We start from the raw sequence: 18353 nt of genomic DNA, 5'->3' as shown, positions 1-18353 counted from the left end.
CCACGGAGCAACTAAGCCCGTGCGCCACAACTACTGAGCCTGTGCTCTAGAGCCCATGCTCCTCAGCAAGAGAATCCACCGCAATGAGAAGCCTGCACACCGCAACGAGAAGCCTGCACACCGCAACAAAGAGTAGCCCCCACTCGCCACAACTGGAGAAAGCCCGCGTGCAGCAACGAAGACCCAACGCAGCCAAAGAAAAATAAATTAATAATTAATTTAAAAAATTAAGGGGCCAGGGCTCGTGAGGAGGTGGTCTAGCACTGGCCTCGCGTGGGAACTGACTCTAGTCTTTGCTCCTGTACTTTTTTTTTTTTTTTTTTTTTGCGGTACGCGGGCCTCCCACTGTTGTGTCCTCTCCCGTTGCGGAGCACAGGCTCTGGACGCACAGGCTTAGCGGCCATGGCTCACGGGCCCAGCCGCTCTGCGGCATGTGGGATCTTCCCGGACCGGGGCACGAACCTGTGTCCCCTGTATCGGCAGGCAGAATCTCAACCACTGCGCCACCAGGGAAGCCTGCTCTTGTACTTCTTGATCAATTATGTCAGCTAGCCACAGAGAGAAATTAGGGAAAATCATTCTAATTTGTATTACCGTGTGCAATGACCAGTTACTGTCAGATCTACCTTCAGGTATATCCAGAATCTTAGCATGTCTCATCACTCCACCAGTCATAGCCCAACCCAAGAGGCCTTCATCTTTCACCTGGATTGTTGCAGTGGCCTGCTAACTGGTCTCTCAGCCTCCTCCCTTTGCCCTGCCGTAGAGTTTATTTTCAGCACAGTGGTTCAGAGTGACCCTTGGAAAATAGAAGTTAGATCATGAAATGGACATAAAGATCTTCACCTGCCTGCCTGCCTCACAGAGTTGTTGAAGGACCAGAAGTAGATCGGGTTCCTTCAGGGCAAAATTATCACACTGGGTCCTTGTCTGGGGACAAAGTGGGGGCCGAAACAAAACTAGTGAACATTTCCCTCATTAAAAAATGGAAGAGAAACGGGAAAACCTCATCTGTGACCCACCTCTGCCTTCTGGACTTGGCGGTTTGCACCATGAGCAGGCATGCAGGCGTGACTCCGATTTCGCCTGCATTTGGACCTGACTCATAGGTGAGTTGTGATTCACAGGGCTGGCATCTCTGCGGGTTTCCCTCCTGGCCCTGTGCTGCCCAGCAGGAACCAGGTTGTTGGTTGGTCTGGGCAGGCAGCGTTTATCCCTCTGTTTCTTTAACTGGGCACCCGTTTATAAGACTTGTCAGTGTCATCCCCCTGATGGGGGTAACTGTGCTAGAGAATTTTGATAAAGAAAATCAGTGGACGCCAAGTTTTCTTTCTCTTTACTGTCGGGACTCTGAATCTGCAACTTGGTGTTTGTGTTGAGTTTTAGATACATGCAGCAGATTTGGACCGAGAGCTACCAGGCAAAGTAAATCAGAGCGCACAGTTACTCACCCAGGCCAGGCTGGGTGTTTGTGGGGAAGTACCATCTCTGTAGCCCAGAGAGAAGAAGTGACTCGCCCCAGGCACAGGTGTCCCCTGGAAGCAGCCCCAAAGGTCCCACACGGATTACCTTTTTTGGCCAAACGTTAGCAACCAGAGAACACATTCACACTGCTTGACTCCGAACAGCTGTGAAAAGAGACAGAGCTGAGTTGGCTCTTCTGAGCATTGGCTCCCCGAGCGGTGCGTCTGGCTTTCAACTTTGAGAGTGAGGTTCAATCCCAAATGTTGGGTTGGAGCAGAGCCGCCCGCCCAGGAGGTCTCCCCCCCCCGCCCTCCCAGGTCGTTGGGTTCTTCACATGCCAGTGGTGAGTCTGCGGGCCTAAAGCTGAGCCTCAGAGGCAGAGCTGCAGGGAGAGGCTGTGTGCTGGGCTTGAGCTGCAAGGAAACTGTGAAAGTAGCTTCGAAGAAGCCTTTAAAATATGTATTTCTTCTAATTCTTTTCATTAAATTCTTTTCATTTCTTTCAAATAAAATGTGTTTGGGGATGGAAGACAGGGGAAGCACAAAAGGCTGAACATGCTTTATCCCTTAGAGATGGGCAGGTCTGCTCTGGGCCTAGAAGCCAGAGGTGCTCCGAGAACCCTTTGATGGGTTGCCTCTTTGAACTCAAACAGTTGCTCACACAATTCTTAAGTTGAACTGTTTCTTTATGAGGGTAAGAATTTCAGTTCTTGTAGACGAAGTCTGGATTGGGTTAAAAAAAAAAAAAGGTGCTCTGATGACGAAATTTAGAATCCAAACCCATGAGGCGATGTATTAGTAATTCTCCTATTGCTCGCATCGCTCGGAGAATGCCGGTTTTATAATTGCCTTCATACCAGTTCTCAGGCCAGACAAGAGAAACCACCCCATTGCTTCCTTGTTATGCTTTGTGTTTGTGTGAAAATGGATGCTGTCAGTCAGGCTAGCTTTTTCAGAAAATTTAGCTACAAATGGCTTTTGGCTGTTGGCAGAGAACAGATAACGTTTTCAGTAGATGAAAACTGGTGACCCATTTGGATAGTCAGGAAATAAAGCATCTGTGGAGTTGCACAGAAAGAGTCTAAATGCAGGTGTCACTTCCTTACTGTGTGATCTTCAGTTACTTACTTAACTTCTCTGTGCCTCAGTTTCTTTATCTGTGGAAAAGGGATAACACCTACCTCACATTTGCCTCAGTGTGGGTTTGAATAAAATGAAGCACTGTTATTTTTCTGACTTAATAGATTGTATCTTCTTATTATGATGGCTAGTAATTTTTAAAAATCTACTGAAGGCAGCTCCAAAAAAGAAGTTCTAAAATTGTTTTGGCCAAGTGACATCATCTTTCTGAATTAAAAAAATGTATATTTACTTTTAAATTTACATACAGTAAAATTCACTCTGTTTAGTGTACAGTTCTATGAGTTTTGACAAATGCATAGAGTCATTAGCACCAACAAAAACATCAAGATACAGAACATTTCCATTACCCCTCAGATTCTTTGTGCTGCTTCTTTGTACTCAATCCCTCCCTCCTCCCCTGGCAACCACCGATCTGTTCTCTGTCCCTTTAGTCTCTCCCAGCAAGTCTTGCACATGGAATCATACAACTTGAAGCCTTCTGAGTCTGGCTTCTTTCACTGAGCATAATTCGAGATTCATCCAAGTTGTTGCCGGCATCCCCAGTCGTGTTCAGTACTTTTTATTGCCATATCTTATTCCATTGTATAGGTGTATTAGTTTATCCCTTCACCAGGTGGAAGACATTTGGGTTGTGAATAAAGCCACACTTACATAACTTACATAACAGGTTTTTGTGTAAGCATCAATCTTCATTTCTCTTAGGTGAATTCCTAGGAGTGGGATTGCTGGGTCAAATGGTCAATATATGTTTAACCTTTAAAGAAACTGCAAAACTGTTTTCCAAAGTGTTGTGCCATTTTGTATTCCTACAGTCAGTGGATAAGGGTTTCCGTTGCTGCACATCCTGGTCAGCACTTGGCTTGAGCAGTCCTTCTAGCCATCCCAAGAGACCCGGGTGCAGCGGTATCCCACCGAACTTCTGATTTGCCATTTCTCTAATGACTAATGACATTGAGCATCTTTTCACGTGCCTTCTGTATGTGTGTCCATATCTTTTGCCCATTTCCTCATCAGGTTGTTCTCCTGCTCTGGAGTTTTTAGAGTTCTTTATGTGTTCTGGATACATGTCCTCTGCCAGAGGTGCGATTTGCAAATACTTTCTCACAGGTCGTAGCTTGTCCTTTCAAAAATTTCACAAGGGATTTGTAAGTATTTGTTCTTGTTAGAAAAGATTCAGCTGACACGAAAGTATTTACAGTAAAAAGCCAAAGATCTCCTTTCCCTCCCACCACTTCCTCCAGCTTTCTTCCAGGAGATAGCCACTGTTGACAGTTTTGTGAGGATCTTTCCAGTCCTATCCTAATTTTCTAGTAAATGTAAACGCGCGGCTTTCGGGATCTTAGTTCCCCAACCAGGGATTGAACCCCTGCCCTTGGCAGTGAAAACGCGGTGTCCTCACCACTGGACTGACAGGGAATTCCCTAGTAAATGTGTTTTGAAAGGGACATTTAATTTTTTAATTTTTATTTATTTTTGGCTGCGTTGGGTCTTTGTTGCTGCAGGTGGGCTTTCTCTAGTTGCGGCGAGAGGGGGCTACTCTTCATTGCCGTGGCTTCTCTTGTTGCGGAGCACGGGCTCCAGAGCGCAGGCTCAGTAGTTGTGGCGCACGGGCTTAGTTGCTCCGTGGCATGTGGGACCTTCCCGGACCAGGGCTCGAACCTGTGTCCCCTGCACTGGCAGGCGGATTCTTAACGGCTGCGCTACCAGGGAAGCCCTGAAAGGGACATTTAAATATTGAAATGTGTGTTTTGAAATTAGTTCTATTACTTTTCAGTCAATAAGTTGCATTGAAATGCATTGCATTTCAATGCATAAGTCATATTCCAGGAAGCCATGATTCAGGAAAGAAAATTTCAGAGGATGACTGTTAAGTGGACTAAATTTAAATAGGTCATCCTGTGTTTGCTAAAGGTTGCTCTAATTAGTTGAAATTACTTTGAAATTCATCCTGTTTCTGTTTTTTTTTCTTTTTTTTTTTTTTTTTTTTTTGTGGTACACGGGCCTCTCACTGTTGTGGCCTCTCCCGTTGAGGAGCACAGGCTCCAGACGCGCAGGCTCAGCGGCCATGGCTCACAGGCCCAGCCGCTCCGCGGCGTGTGGGATTTTCCCGGACCGGGGCACGAACCCGTGTCCCCTGTGTCGGCAGGCAGACTCTCAACCACTGCACCACCAGGGAAGCCCCGTCCCGTTTCTTATTCTAAGTGGTGGGTTGCTGTTTGCTTTTGTGCATGTGCCCTAAAGGTCCCATTAGGCGAACAGTATTGATAACCTCAGAGTAAAGTTCTGGCTCCTTCCCGAACTTTAGATTGCTCGTTTTTCTTTGATGGATTCTTTTGTGCTGTTGGAGATACTCAGCACAGAATTTGTACTTGGTTTTTTATTTTTAGCTACAGTTTGGGGCTTTTTTTTAAAACCATAACTGGTCAGAACTTTTATTGCAGAATGAGTCTCACTGACACAGATTCTTTTCATCTTTCCACAGGTATGAATCCTAGGACCCAGAATAAGGATTCTTTAGAGGACAGTGTTTCTACCTCTCCAGACCCAAGTAAGAGGGGCCTGCTGACGGGGGAAGGTGGCAGGGAGGTGGGGGCGTGGGGGTGGATGGTCAAGGCACTGGGGGAGCAAGAGGGAGCCCTTTGGGAGGAGAATGGTCTGGAAGTTCACATGTCTCTGGGTGGTGAGGGGAGAGGGGAGACTCTGCAGCCTCTCCGATGGAACATGAGTGGCAGGGAGGCCAAATGACCTGTTCTGGAATGTGATTCGGGGCCACACAGGAAGGGTAGCGGAATTCCCAGAGCTGGCCTTGGCTCTCAAATGCTTAATGATGGCTCTGGGGAGAAGTCGGAAGGAATAAGACCTGAAACTGTTTACATCCCTGTAGTTGGAAGTGTTTGTCTGGGTTGCATTTGCTTTGATCATCCTTGTCTATTGAAATAGCTGAACATCTAAATATCAACAATAGCAAAAGACCAGAAAAAAAAAATTCTACTGCTTGGTCGATTTTGCTTTACTTCACTGTGACCAGTGGATATATGTACATCACCAAGTCTTTTTATCCCCACTTTTAAGGAACTTAACAATCATTTCACTACTTCTCCAGGTCCGGCATACTGGTCATTTTTCATGGCAATATCAAACACATTATTAAATCGTGCTTTGGATAATCATGTCTTAATGGTGGCCATTTGGGTGATTTCTAGTTTTTTAGCATATAATGCATGGTGCAGTGGGTGTGTTTTTTTCTCTTGGTTCAGATCCTCGGAATGTATTCCAAAGAATAGTTGGCAGATTGATTGTTTTCTAGAAAGCTGCCAGCCCTGAATAGATGAGCCTGTTTCTTCTCTACAACCCCAGCACTGGATTTTGTCATCTGTGTTTATTACTGTTAACTGAATGATTCTGAGGTGGGACCTCCTCAGAGGCCTCTGCAGGGCCTGAAGATACTGGAGGTAGAAAAGAGGCCACACAGACCTTTTACCCATGAAAAGAACATCATCAAGCTAAGAATCGGGAGCTTTTCTCACCACGGGGTTTGAATTCTCCGTATCTCAGTGTGTGCCCGCAGACACCATTTCTAAAAGGTTTTTATAATCTTGAGGGTCAGGAAGCTGGTGACGGCCAGAACGATGTAAGAAGGCACAGTGATAGAGTGTCTTCTGTTTCTGGCCTCCCCATGGGGGCTGCATTGTGTGCCCACCTTCTGCTGCTGGTTCTAACCAAGAAATGTGAACAAATTCATCCCTCGTCTGCCCTATGGGGAATTGGGGTGTTAACTAGGTTATCGTGGGCTGTGTCGTTTTTTTAAAAAATTTATTTATTTTTTAATTGAAGTCTAGTTGATTTACAACATTGTGCCAATCTCTGCTGTACAGCAAAGTGACTCGGTTATACACATATAGACTTTTTTTTTTCCATATTCTTTTGCATTATGGTTTATCACAGGAGACTGAGTATAGTTCCCTGTGCTATACATTAGGACCTTGTCATTCATCCGTCCTAAATGTAATAGTTTGCATCTACCAACCCCAAACTCCCAGTCCATCCGTCTCCCTCCCCGCTTCCCCCTTGGCTGTGTTTTGAGTTCTTGAAGTATTAAGGAGTTAACAAGACCTGTATAGAGTCAAACGCATAGACTCAGAGAGTGGAGTGGTGATTGCCTGGGACCTGTGGGGAGGTGGGCAGTAGGGGGGGTGTTGCTGATTGGTGGGCGTAAAGCTTCAGTCCTGGGAGATGAGTAAGTTCTGGAGACCTGCTGCTCGGCACCATCCTCAGTTAACAATACTGAATTGGACACTTACAAATTTTGTTGTTGTTGTTTGTTTTTTTAAATTTTATTTATTTTTATTTATTATACAGCAGGTTCTTATTAGTTATCTATTTTATACATATTAGTGTATATATGTCAATCCCATTCTCCCAATTCATTCCACCCTGCCTCACCCTACCCTCCACTACACTTAAAAATTTGCTAAGATGGTAGATCTCACGCTAAGTGTCCTTACCACAATAAAATAAAATTCAAACCAACCAACCAAAAGTCAGCCCAGGACCTGGAGTGGAGACCGTGGAGTTAGGCCTGTTGCAGGTCAAGTCATCTTCCCCAAAGCAGGGCTGCCACACAGGGCATGTTTCCTGCTGGGACTCAGGGTGCAATCCCCTTCTTGTCCCTAACTCCGGGCTCAGGGAGGCTCTGTTGCCCTGGGTGGTGTGTGTCGGTCACTGTATGGAGGAAAGATCTCTGAGCAGAGTGGCTTCTGGCCCTGTGACCTGTGGTGGGTTCGGCTCGGCCAGGTGTTTAAAGGGGCCGATGATGCCTCCACACCTGCTCGGAGGAGGTGATGTGAGGGGGTACAGCACACGATAAGTCACAGGGCACCACGAGAAGTGAGGTGCGTGAGGGTCTCACTGGGAATGCAGAGGCAGAGGCGCGGAGTGTTTCTGTTGCTCGTTGCTCCCTCGCATGGAGATTTGACAAATAATTTTCACTTAAATGACTTAAGAGAGATTACCGCCCCATTACTTTAACTCTGATTCTCAACCGGGGAATATTTTGCACTTCAGGGCACATTTGGTCATGTCTACAGACATTTTTGGTTTTCACAACCAGAAGATGTCACTGGCATCTAGTGAGTAGGGACCAGGGATGCTGCTCACATCCTACAATGCCCAGGACAGCCCCCACAACAAAGAGTTATCTGGTCTAGAATAGCCTTCATGCCCCGAGGTGGAGAAACTCTGCTTTACCCAAAGAGCAGGAGGTTTTGGACAGACCCCTGTGGTCGGGCCCACTCTGCTGATGGCAGCTTTCATTTCTAGATTGTTAAACTCTGTCTCCTAAAGTTCCGGCCTTGTAACTCCCAGACATCCTTCCTTGATTCCTCTTCCTACCCTTTTGGATCTGTGACTTATTTTTGCCATCCTGAAAGCGTTCCTGAATTCTGCTCCCGTGTGCTATTCGCTCCAAAATCCAGCTCCAAAATCCGGCTGCGCTCTCCTCCTCTCCCCACCCAGCCTCTCCATCAGCCCAGGGGAGGCTTCCAGCTCGAGCCTCTTTTCCGGTCTCGGAATGTTGATTTGCTTCGATGTGTAACTGCCTGGCCTGGCCTGCCCTGCGGTAACCTCACTGGCATCGCGGCTGTAGCTCATGATCAGCAGAAAATGAAAAGTATCGGCTGTGCATCCCATTTGCATGATGGGATTGGATAAGCACTGCGTTGTCTAACAACCTCTGTTTCTCTCTCTTTCTCCCCCCCCCACCCCTTTCCTGGTAATTTTATCACCTGTCACCACCTACTTTCTCCTTCCCCCTCCCTTCGTCCCTCCCCCTGTCCCCCACCCCCCACCCCGCCATCCTACACCTGCCTGGTGACTACACGTACCTTCCTCCCTGTTCACACGAGGCAGTTCTGACGCTGTCTGCTCCCCCTGTAGTGCCAGGCTTCTGTTGCACAGTTGGCGTGGACTGGAAGTCTCTCACTACTCCGGCGTGCCTTCCCCTCACCACGGACTACTTCCCCGACCGCCAGGGCCTGCAGAATGACTACACAGAGGGCTGCTACGATCTCCTCCCAGAGGCCGACATCGACAGGTTGGTGGCAGAGGAAAGGCGCGCAGCTTTTGTTTCTCCCAAGACTGGTTTACAAATCGTTAGTTTCACTTACCACCACAGACGGGTCATCAGGGCTGGCTCATGGGGATGAAGCCAAGGACCGGGGGACTCTATGAGTGTCACACGGCCCTGGGCCAGGCATGTCCTGTGAACAGCCGTCTGTCTTTTCAGGAGGGACGAGGAAGGTGTGCAGATGACGGCTCAGCAGGTGTTTGAGGAGTTTGTCTGCCAGCGGCTCATGCAGGGCTACCAGATCATCGTGCAGCCCAGGGCACAGCAGCCCAGCCCCGCTGGCCCGCCCCCGCTCAGCAGCAGCCCGCTCTATGGCCGTGGTGAGCTGTCCTCTTTGGATTGTAGTTTCTCTTCTCTACTAAGTTTGTGCAAGCAGGTTCTCAAGATAGTAGGGAATACATACATTTAGGAGTCATTGTTTTTCAACACACACTTTTTTTCCCTCTAAATCTAACTTTACATGAGAATTAAACTCTCCACTGGGTTCGGAGTTATCTTAAAACTCTCCTTTTAAGGTAGAGGGTATGACCAAGTTCAGGAAGTTCCAGCCTGGCTTGAGCAGTACCTCGGGGTCCCAGGCAGCCAAGCAGGGGCTGAGCTGTCAAACTACAGGGTGAATATTCCAGACCCAGGAGCCTGGGTTTATGTCTCACACAGTGCCTGACACAGTAGGTCTTCTCATGTTACCTGAATCTCAAGTTTATACTTGTTGTTTTTTCGGTTTTTTTCCTATTCTGGATTCATGTTCTCTTGTTTGTCACTGCAGCTCAGTGACTTGAAGCTGGGATGGTTTGTCCCTGAGTGGCAGAGGCTAGTGAGTGGCGGAGACTCAGTGGCACCGGCTGAGTCAGAGCTGGGCTCTGGAGGGCTCCTCTGAAACAAGTCAGGCAGCGAGAATTACATGCAGGGGCCTGGAACCACACAGCGGCGGTCACTTCCTGGAACCATCACTGAGCATCTGATAGTCCCCTGCTTCCTCCTTGTAGATAATGAGCTCCCCTCCTCCCTAACCAGCCAGCACCAAACCTCAGGCCATCTTTGGCTTCATTAAAGTTCCTCTGGGGACTCCCCTGGTGGCGCAGTAGTTAGGAATCTGCCTGCCAATGCAGGGGACACGTGTTCAAGCCTGGTCTGGGAAGATCCCACATGCCACGGAGCAGCTAGGCCCATGTGCCACAGCTACTGAGCCTGCGCTCTAGAGCCCGGAGCCACAACTACTGAGCCTGCGTGATGAAACTACTGAAGCCCACTTGCCTAGAGCCTGTGCTCCGCAACAAGAGAAGCCACTGCAATGAGAAGCCCGCACACCGCAACTAGAGAAAAGCCCGTGCGCAGCAATGAAGACCCAAAGCAACCAAAAATTTTAAAAAAATCTCCTCTGGTTAGAGGATCAAAGAAGCGTGGACCTGTTAATGGGAGCTTAGCAGTCCTCCGGTCCAGGTCCTGTTGTTCACGACAAAGCTTTGGATTCCCTCTGGATTTTCTCTAAAAGCCCCTTGTGATATGTATCACGTGATGCCTTTTTTGCACATTATAGACTGTACTGAATAGTAACCTTTCTGAGTGCCAGGATGATTTCAGCTGCATCTTGTTGTCCTCCACCACGAAAACCACTGTGCCTGGTGTACGACAGTGTGTCTTGATGAATATATGACTGTGTTCATTCATTCGTTCATTAGTATTTTTTCTTTTGGCTCTGTTGGGTCTTCATTGCTGCGTGCGGGCTTTCTCTAGTTGTGGCGAGCAGGGGCTACTCTTTGTTGCGGTGCACCGGCTTCTCATTGCGGTGGCTTCTCTTGTTGTGGAGCACGGGCCCTAGAGTGAGTGGGCTTCAGTAGTTGTGGCACGTGAGCTCTAGAGCGCAGGCTCAGTAGTTGTGGCGCACGGGCTTAGTTGCTCCGCCACATGTGGGATCTTCCTGGTCCAGGGATCGAACCCGTGTCCCCTGCACTGGCAGGCAGATTCTTAACCACTGCGCCACCAGGGAAGTCCTCATTAGTTTTTTTTTTTGCGGTACGCGGGCCTCTCACTGTTGTGGCCTCTCCCGTTGCGGAGCATAGGCTCCGGACGCGCAGGCTCAGCGGCCATGGCTCATGGACCCAGCCGCTCCGTGGCATGTGGGATCTTCCCGGACCGGGGCACGAACCCGTGTCCCCTGCGTTGGCAGGTGGACTCTCAACCACTGCGCCACCAGGGAAGCCCCTAATTAATATTTTTGAAGCTCCTGCTCTGTGGGGGAAAATAACATTAGTCAAACTATGATATACAATTCCACGTTGCAATAAAGACTGTGAGGGGAAAATCAGAGGGCTGCGAGAATATTTAATACAGGACCTGATCTGGTCTGGAGAGTCAGGGGCGGCTTCTTTGAGGAGTTGATGTTTGAGCTGCTGCTGTACCTGAAACACATGCAGGAGTTTTTAGTGAGAGAGGAGTGGAGGGCAGGAACAGGTGGGCCAAGCATGCCAGGCAGCAGGGTTAGTATGTGCAAAGGCCCTGTTGGCTGGAAGACCTCATGAGACTTTCTAGGCACCCGAAAGAAGACTGGCGTGGAGAGCACTGGGAATAAGCCAGCAATGTGGCCGGAGATGTCAGGAGACCCAGTCTGCACAGGCCCACGTGAAGGATTTTGTTCTTATCCCAAGAGCAGTGGGATGAATCTGCTTTTCGTGTCAGTGGCTCCATCCAGGTTGCCTACTTCCTTTTCTGTGAAATAGCACTTTATCAGGTGCTACTGAAAATACAAAGACGAACAAGATTTGGGTCCTGGCCTCCTGGAACTTTTGGTTTGTCAGGGTGTGAGACAGAGGCACACAAGGAGCTACATCCAGGGTAGAATTCACCGCTGATAGGGTCTGATAGCTTTCTGGAGGAAGTGGCATTTGATGGTGACCTTAAATGATCCCTAGGATTTCGACAGTCGCCCAGGAAGAGAAGGCAGAAGAAGCAACAGGAGCAAATGTTTGGAGAAGGAAATTCGAGCAAATAATTCTGAAACGTGGTGCAGCAGTGTGGGCGTCACGGGGGCTGAGGGCCGAAAGCTAGGTTGGCCACCCCCGTGGTTGAGGGCCTCAGATGCCGGGTGGCAGCTTGTGCCGGAGGGGAGTGGAGTTCCATTTTAGCCAATTAACATCTACTCCGGAACTTTCCTTCACAGAGGACGAGGCATTGGGCTGTTCGGCCAGCTGTTGTAGGCACCCCCAGGCTCTAACCTCCTGCTGGCTGGTTCAGTAACAGAAAAATCTGCCCACTTCAGGACTTGTTTTTTTTTTTTAAACCAAGAATATTTCTTTTCCATGAAACTGCCCCTGGAAAGAAAGTGTTGCCTCTTTTGTTTCTCCTTTTCTAAATCTATATGGAAGAGAAGCAATTGCCTATTAAAGGAATGACCCTCAACCAGATGGAGGAAATTATTTTTTTCCCTATTAGGCCTTGTGTCCCGAAACCGCCCTGAGGAGGAAGACCAGTACTGGCTGAGCATGGGCAGAACTTTCCACAAAGTCACACTGAAGGATAAGATGATCACAGTGACACGATACCTTCCCAAGTGAGTCCTTGGGTATTTAAAGTTTCCAGCTCTGTCCTAAATTATGTCAAACTACTAAGTTATGTTTCTAACACATACTGTCCACATACTGAATTATGTGTATAACACGTAATTCAAACCAAGGAGATTGAGTAATTGGTTTTTCTTTCAGAGTTACTGTTTTGCTCTCTAGGGTTGTATTTTATGGTTGTAGCTCACCTACTTCCAAAAGGGATTTGATCCAGCTTATAATGTTTAACATGAGTCTTAACATGCCAATTAAAAATAAAGAGTATGAGGCTAGAAGAATGAGAAAGTTTAAGAAGAACTGAGAAATCTCCATTACCAGTTCCCTGGGATGAGTTTTGGTTACTGTGGTCGAGGGTTGAGTGCCAAGGATACTGCTAAGTGTCTTGAGACAGAAAAGGTACAGGAGACTTGGGGGGAGGAGGGGATCCTTGTTTGGACCTCAGGCCACACCCTTTGTTTTTCAGGTACCCTTACGAATCTGCCCAGATCCACTACACCTACAGCCTCTGCCCCTCCCACTCAGACTCGGAGTTTGTCTCCTGTTGGGTGGAATTCTCACACGAGCGGCTGGAGGAGTACAAGTGGAATTACTTAGACCAGTACATCTGCTCTGCCGGCTCCGAGGATTTCAGGTCAGAGACCCCGATTTCACTTTCCATCCTCGCCGCCTTGCGTGTGTCCGTATTTTAATGTCTCTGTCCTTTCTCCTGATTGCAAAATGATGCCTGTTTTAGAAGAAGAAAAAGAAAAAGAAAATGGAGGGAAATAGCACATCTGCATTGGGTTAAAAACTCAGTGATGAGATGGACGTAGATGGTTGTGCAACAGTGTGAATGTACTGAATGCTGCTGAATTGTGCACTTAGAGATCATTAAAGTGGTAAATTTGTTATGTATATTTTACTGCATGAAACAACAAACAACAGCAAAAAACCTGGTGAAGATGTGCTCTTTCTTTAAAAAATATTTATTTATTTATTTGGTTGCACCGGCTCTTAGTCACAGCAGGTGGGCTCCTTAGTTGTGGTTCATGGGCTCCTTAGTTGCAGCAGACGGGCTTCTTTAGTTGAAGCACATGAGCTCCTTAGTTGTGGCTCTCTGGGTCCATAGTTGCCGCACACAGTCTCCTTAGTTGTGGCATGTGAACTCTTAGTTGCGGCATGCATGTGGGATCTAGTTCCCTGACCAGGGATCGAACCTGGGCCCCTGCAATGGGAGTGCGGAGTTTTAACCACTGTGCCACAAGGGAAGTCCCAAGATGTGCTCTTTGGTGGAATGTCAGTGCTCTTCACATTTTCCTGACTGCTTGTGACATCTTTTTTTTTTTTAATTGAAGTCTAGTTGATTTACAATGTTGTGTTAATTTCTGCTGTCGAGCAAAGTGGTTCCGTTATACACATATATACATTCTTTTTTTTTGTATTCTTTTCCGTTATGGTTTATCATAGGATTTTTTAAAAATCATTTTTCAGCTTTATTGAGGTATAACTGACAAAAATTGTACATATTTAAGGTGTACAATGTGATGGTTTCATATAAATATAGATTTTTTCTTTCTTTTTATTGGAGCATAGTTGATTTACAATGTTGTGTTAGCTTCTGCTGTACAGCAAAGTGAATCAGTTATACATATACATATACCCACTCTTTTTTAGATTCTATTCCCATGTAGGTCATTACAGAGTACTGAATAGAGTTCCCTGTGCTATATAGTAGGTTCTTATTAGTTATGTGTTTTATATATAGTAGTGTGTATATGTCAATCCCAGTCTCCCAATTTGTCCCTCCCCGCCCCTTTCCCCCTTGGTAACCATAAGTTTGTTTTCTACATCTGTGACTCAATTTCTATTTTATAAATAGGTCCATTTGTACCAATTTTTTTATAGATTCCACATATAAGTGATATCATATGATATTTGTCTTTCTCTGACTTACTTCATTCAGTATGACTATCTCTAGGGCCATCCATATCCCTGCAAATAGCATTATTTCACTGTTTTTTTATTATTACAGGATATTGAATATAGTTCTCTGTGCTATACAGTAGGACCTTGTTGTTTATCCATTCTATATATAAAAGCTTTGTGACGTCTTGTTTTTATTTTATTTTATTTTATTTTTTTGGCCATGCTACGAGGCATGCAGGATCTTAGTTCCCTGACCGGGGATTGAACCTGGGCGCACAGCAGTGGAAGTGCCAAGTCCTAACCAGTGGACCACCAGGGAATTCCCTGTGACATCTTGTTTTTAATTTTTAATTTTTACGCATGATTTATGGTTGTGATGATAAAAGGCCACAGCGGCACTGGGCCTGGGTGCACAGAAGCATTCTGACGTCTCTGGGATAGAAAGTAAAAGCAGCCTTGGAGTTCTTACCTCTCAGCCTGCGTGAAATGCAGCATCAGATGAGCACGTGCTCCTGGGCAGATGGACGCTTGCACCCTCACTCCCGGGGGCGTGGGTGTTGAGATGGGATGCTTACTGGGGTGCTTTTATCATCTACTTTTTCTCACCACCATCCCTTTTCCCCTCTGGCCCTCTGTAGCTTAATTGAGTCTCTGAAGTTCTGGAGGACCCGCTTCCTGCTGCTGCCAGCCTGTGTCACCGCCACCAAGCGCATCACGGAGGGGGAGGCCCACTGTGACATCTACGGGGACAGGCCTCGGGCAGACGAGGAGGAGTGGCAGCTCCTGGATGGCTTCATCCGATTCGTGGAGGGCCTAAACCGGATCCGCCGGCGGCACCGCTCCGATCGCATGATGCGGGTGAGGCACCACGGACCCCTTGGGGGCTGGGCCTGGTCTGGGATGCAGGGACCGTCTCCTCCTGTGTCTGAGGCCTCTCGCCGGCCAGTTTCTTTACTCCACAGCTGCCCAGCGTTTATCTTCAGTCCAAAGAAGTGGGTTCTCCTCCAGAGCAGGGTGAAGCAGGGTACACAGCCAGCCACCGGGCTGGGGCCACGCATCTGACCCAAGGATACAGCCCTTTGTGACCTCCCCACTGGGGACCCGGCGTCAGGCACAGCTGCTTATGTGACTGGATTGCTGGTGCTGGATTGCTGGATAGAAACTCGCTCAAGAGGGTGACAGCAGCAATGTCACTTGTAGTGTTTCCTGCACCCTTGGGCCTTCATTCAACCACTCACTCCCCAGTGAGGACTCTGAGGCTCGTGGGGGTGATGGGATGTGTCTGAGGACACCGAGCTAATAAAGGGCTGATCTGGGATGATTCAGAGAGAGAGAGAGAGAGAGAGAGAGAGTGTGTGTGTGTGTGTGTGTGTGTACACATACCGCTCTGTGAATTTTACAAATGTATAGATTCACATAACCACCCCCACCACCATAATCAGGACATGGAATAGTTCCATCAGTGCAAAAAAACTCTCACACTACCCTTTAGAGTCACACTGTCCCCCATCTCTAACCCCTGGCAGCCACTGGTCTGTCCTCCATCACTATACTGTTGTCTTTTCCAAATGTCCTATAAGTGAAATCATACGATACGTAACCTTTCGAGGCTGCTTTCTTTCACTCAGCATAATGCCTTTGGGGTTCATCCAACTTGTCGCTGAAATCCACGGTTCATTCCTTTCCATTGCTGAGTAGTGTTCCATCATCAGCCGTGTTTTTATTTTTTGTTTTTAACCTCAAGTTCAGTGTTCTTTAACCCAGGCCAGCTGCCTCTCGTACACAGCATCATTTCTGGGAGAGCTTATGTAGTGGAAAGAACCTTAGTTGTTTTTTTTTTTTATGCGGTACGCGGGCCTCTCACTGTTGTGGCCTCTCCCGTTGCGGAGCACAGGCTCCGGACGCGCAGGCTCAGTGGCCATGGCTCACGGGCCCAGCCGCTCTGCAGCATGTGGGATCCTCCCGGACCGGGGCACGAACCCGTGTCCCCTGCATCGGCAGGTGGACTCTCAACCCCTGCGCCACCAAGGAAGCCCAGAACCTTGGTTTTGAAGTCAGTTAACTGGAGTTTGAATTCCAGCTGCTGTGCGATTTGGGATAAGTTACTTCACTTCTCTGAGACTTAGCTTCTTTTTCCATAAATTACATGTGATGTTATTTACAAGGAAATCCTTGAGCCGTTGATTGAGAATAAAATGAGATGCTATACGTAAACCGCCTCAAGGAGGCAGTGTGTTTTGAGTCCACAGCTATTGGGGACCTTCAGTTCAAGCAAAAAGCCGTTTCCTGGCATTTCCTGATCCTGAGACCCCATCTTCCCCAACTGCACTGATGGGCTCCCAGAGCCTGAGGCACAGCAGACGCAGCAGCATCTGATGGCCTGTCTCCTCCTCTATGCTTTAGAAAGGGGCCGCCATGAAAGGCTTGCAGATGGCTGGGCCCATCCCTACCCACTCCCTCGAGTCGACCGGCCCCCCGGTTGGGAAGAAGGGAACCTCAGCTCTGTCTGCCCTGCTGGAAATGGAAGCCACTCAGAAGTAAGTACCTGGTGGACAGAGACTCGTTCCCATCCCCCAGGCCCCAGTGCGGTGAAATGTGACTTCTGTCTACCAAGGAGCCAGTAACTGACAAAAAGACACATATGTGAAAAGAAAGCTAGGTTAATACCTGGTAAGTGTCGAATGTCATGAAGTAGGTCAGGAGTTAAAAACTTGCAGTCTGGGACTTGATTTGAACTACAGATACAGTTGGTTTGGTCCACAAGGTGTTTTTTTGTTGGTTGGTTGGGCTTTTGTTTGTTTTGTATTTTTAATAGACTTTCTTTTTTAGGGCAGTTTTAGGTTCAAGGCAAAATTGAATGGAAGGTACAGAGAGTTCCCATCTACACCCTGTCCCTGCACATTATCCACATCCCTCACTGAACGGTACATTTGTTACAATCGATGGACCTGCATTAACACATCGTAGTCACCCAAAGAGCACAGTTTATTACAGGGTTCACTCTTGGTGTTGCACATTCTATGGGTTTAGACAAACTTATAATGACATGTAGCCACCGTTATAGAGTAGTTAACATTGCCCTAAAAACACAAAATACTTTTTAAATATTTGAGCCAAATTTTTTTCGTTTGAAGATTTCATATAAAAATCTTGATTTCTTAATGAATTCTTACATGAAAAAATATATAACATGGTTATATTGTATAAAAAATATAGATAATGTAATACGAAATTATATTATGGGTAATATGTAAAATCCAACTTTGCTCGAAGTGGTGGAGGCTCAGTTACCACTGGGTCCACGTTCAAGCCCAGCCACAACGGGCTGGCACTCTAGGTGGACTAGTGCCCCTGGTTTACTGTAGAACCAGCACGCCGTCTGCTCTTGGACTTGTCTTGGCCCCTCAGACAAGGGCCACCTGACCAGCTTCTCTAGGCATTTGAGTGTGTGGTCCCTTTGTAAACAGTAGGTGCTGCAGCTCTTAGGACCCCCGTGGGACCACATCTTGCTTTGGGAGGGCAGGGACAGCGTCACAGGAGGTAGGATTTAAGATGTCCTTGTAGAAAGGGATGCATTTATATGGGGGGTAGGGGGAGGACTTGGGGAAAAGGAGAAAACATTGCCACGAGCAGGTGGGACCTACTCTGGGAGGTCTTCCCTGCCCCCTCCAGCCTTCCAGCCAGATCAGATACCTGCTGTACTTCCTGGTGTCTGTCTGGTGAGGGGGTCCGTGCCATGCCCACAGGAGCCCAAATATGTTAAGCTTTCAGAAGGTAACATGAGTGAGCCCGAGGCCCAGTGGGAGATGCAGTTGCAAAGACAGCATGGGAAATCGGATTCCAGGCTCTTCTTACACATTCTCATAGCAAGAGCGACCCTTTGAAAGTTTATTTTAATGGAAAATTTCAAACAGATTAAAAAAAAGTAGACTCGTGTAATAAATCCCTGTTTACCCATCACCCAGCTTCAATGATTATCAACTCACGGCCAATCTTGTTTCATTTATATCCTGCTTGCTCACATCTTCCTTTTTATTTCTTATGAAATCCCAGACATCACACCCCTTTTCTCTATAATATTTCAGTGTGCATCTCTGAAAGATAAGTACTCCTAAAGCAAAACTAATACCATAATTTACCTAAAAAGTCACAGCAGTTCCT

The 18353-nt window shown here is 47.3% G+C and overlaps 1 protein-coding gene across 1 annotated transcript in view; it reads left to right on the top strand.

Annotated features, from left to right (window-relative positions):
- Window positions 1-18353, top strand: part of DEPDC5 (DEP domain containing 5, GATOR1 subcomplex subunit) — a 93026-nt gene that overhangs the window by 42414 nt on the left and 32259 nt on the right. Inside the window, 7 exon segments of the mRNA XM_027124189.1 lie at window positions 5089-5154; window positions 8541-8697; window positions 8890-9050; window positions 12160-12277; window positions 12751-12918; window positions 14831-15050; window positions 16596-16729. Coding sequence (XP_026979990.1) covers window positions 5089-5154; window positions 8541-8697; window positions 8890-9050; window positions 12160-12277; window positions 12751-12918; window positions 14831-15050; window positions 16596-16729 — 1024 coding nt within the window.

The sequence above is a fragment of the Aethalodelphis obliquidens genome, unplaced genomic scaffold (assembly GCF_003676395.1).
Source record: "Aethalodelphis obliquidens isolate GAN/ISIS:26980383/991018 unplaced genomic scaffold, ASM367639v1 scaffold28, whole genome shotgun sequence".
In the NCBI taxonomy this organism is placed as follows: Eukaryota; Metazoa; Chordata; class Mammalia; order Artiodactyla; family Delphinidae; genus Aethalodelphis; species Aethalodelphis obliquidens.
The sequence above is the reverse complement of the archived record's forward strand: the minus strand, read 5'-3'. Positions and strand labels throughout refer to the sequence as shown.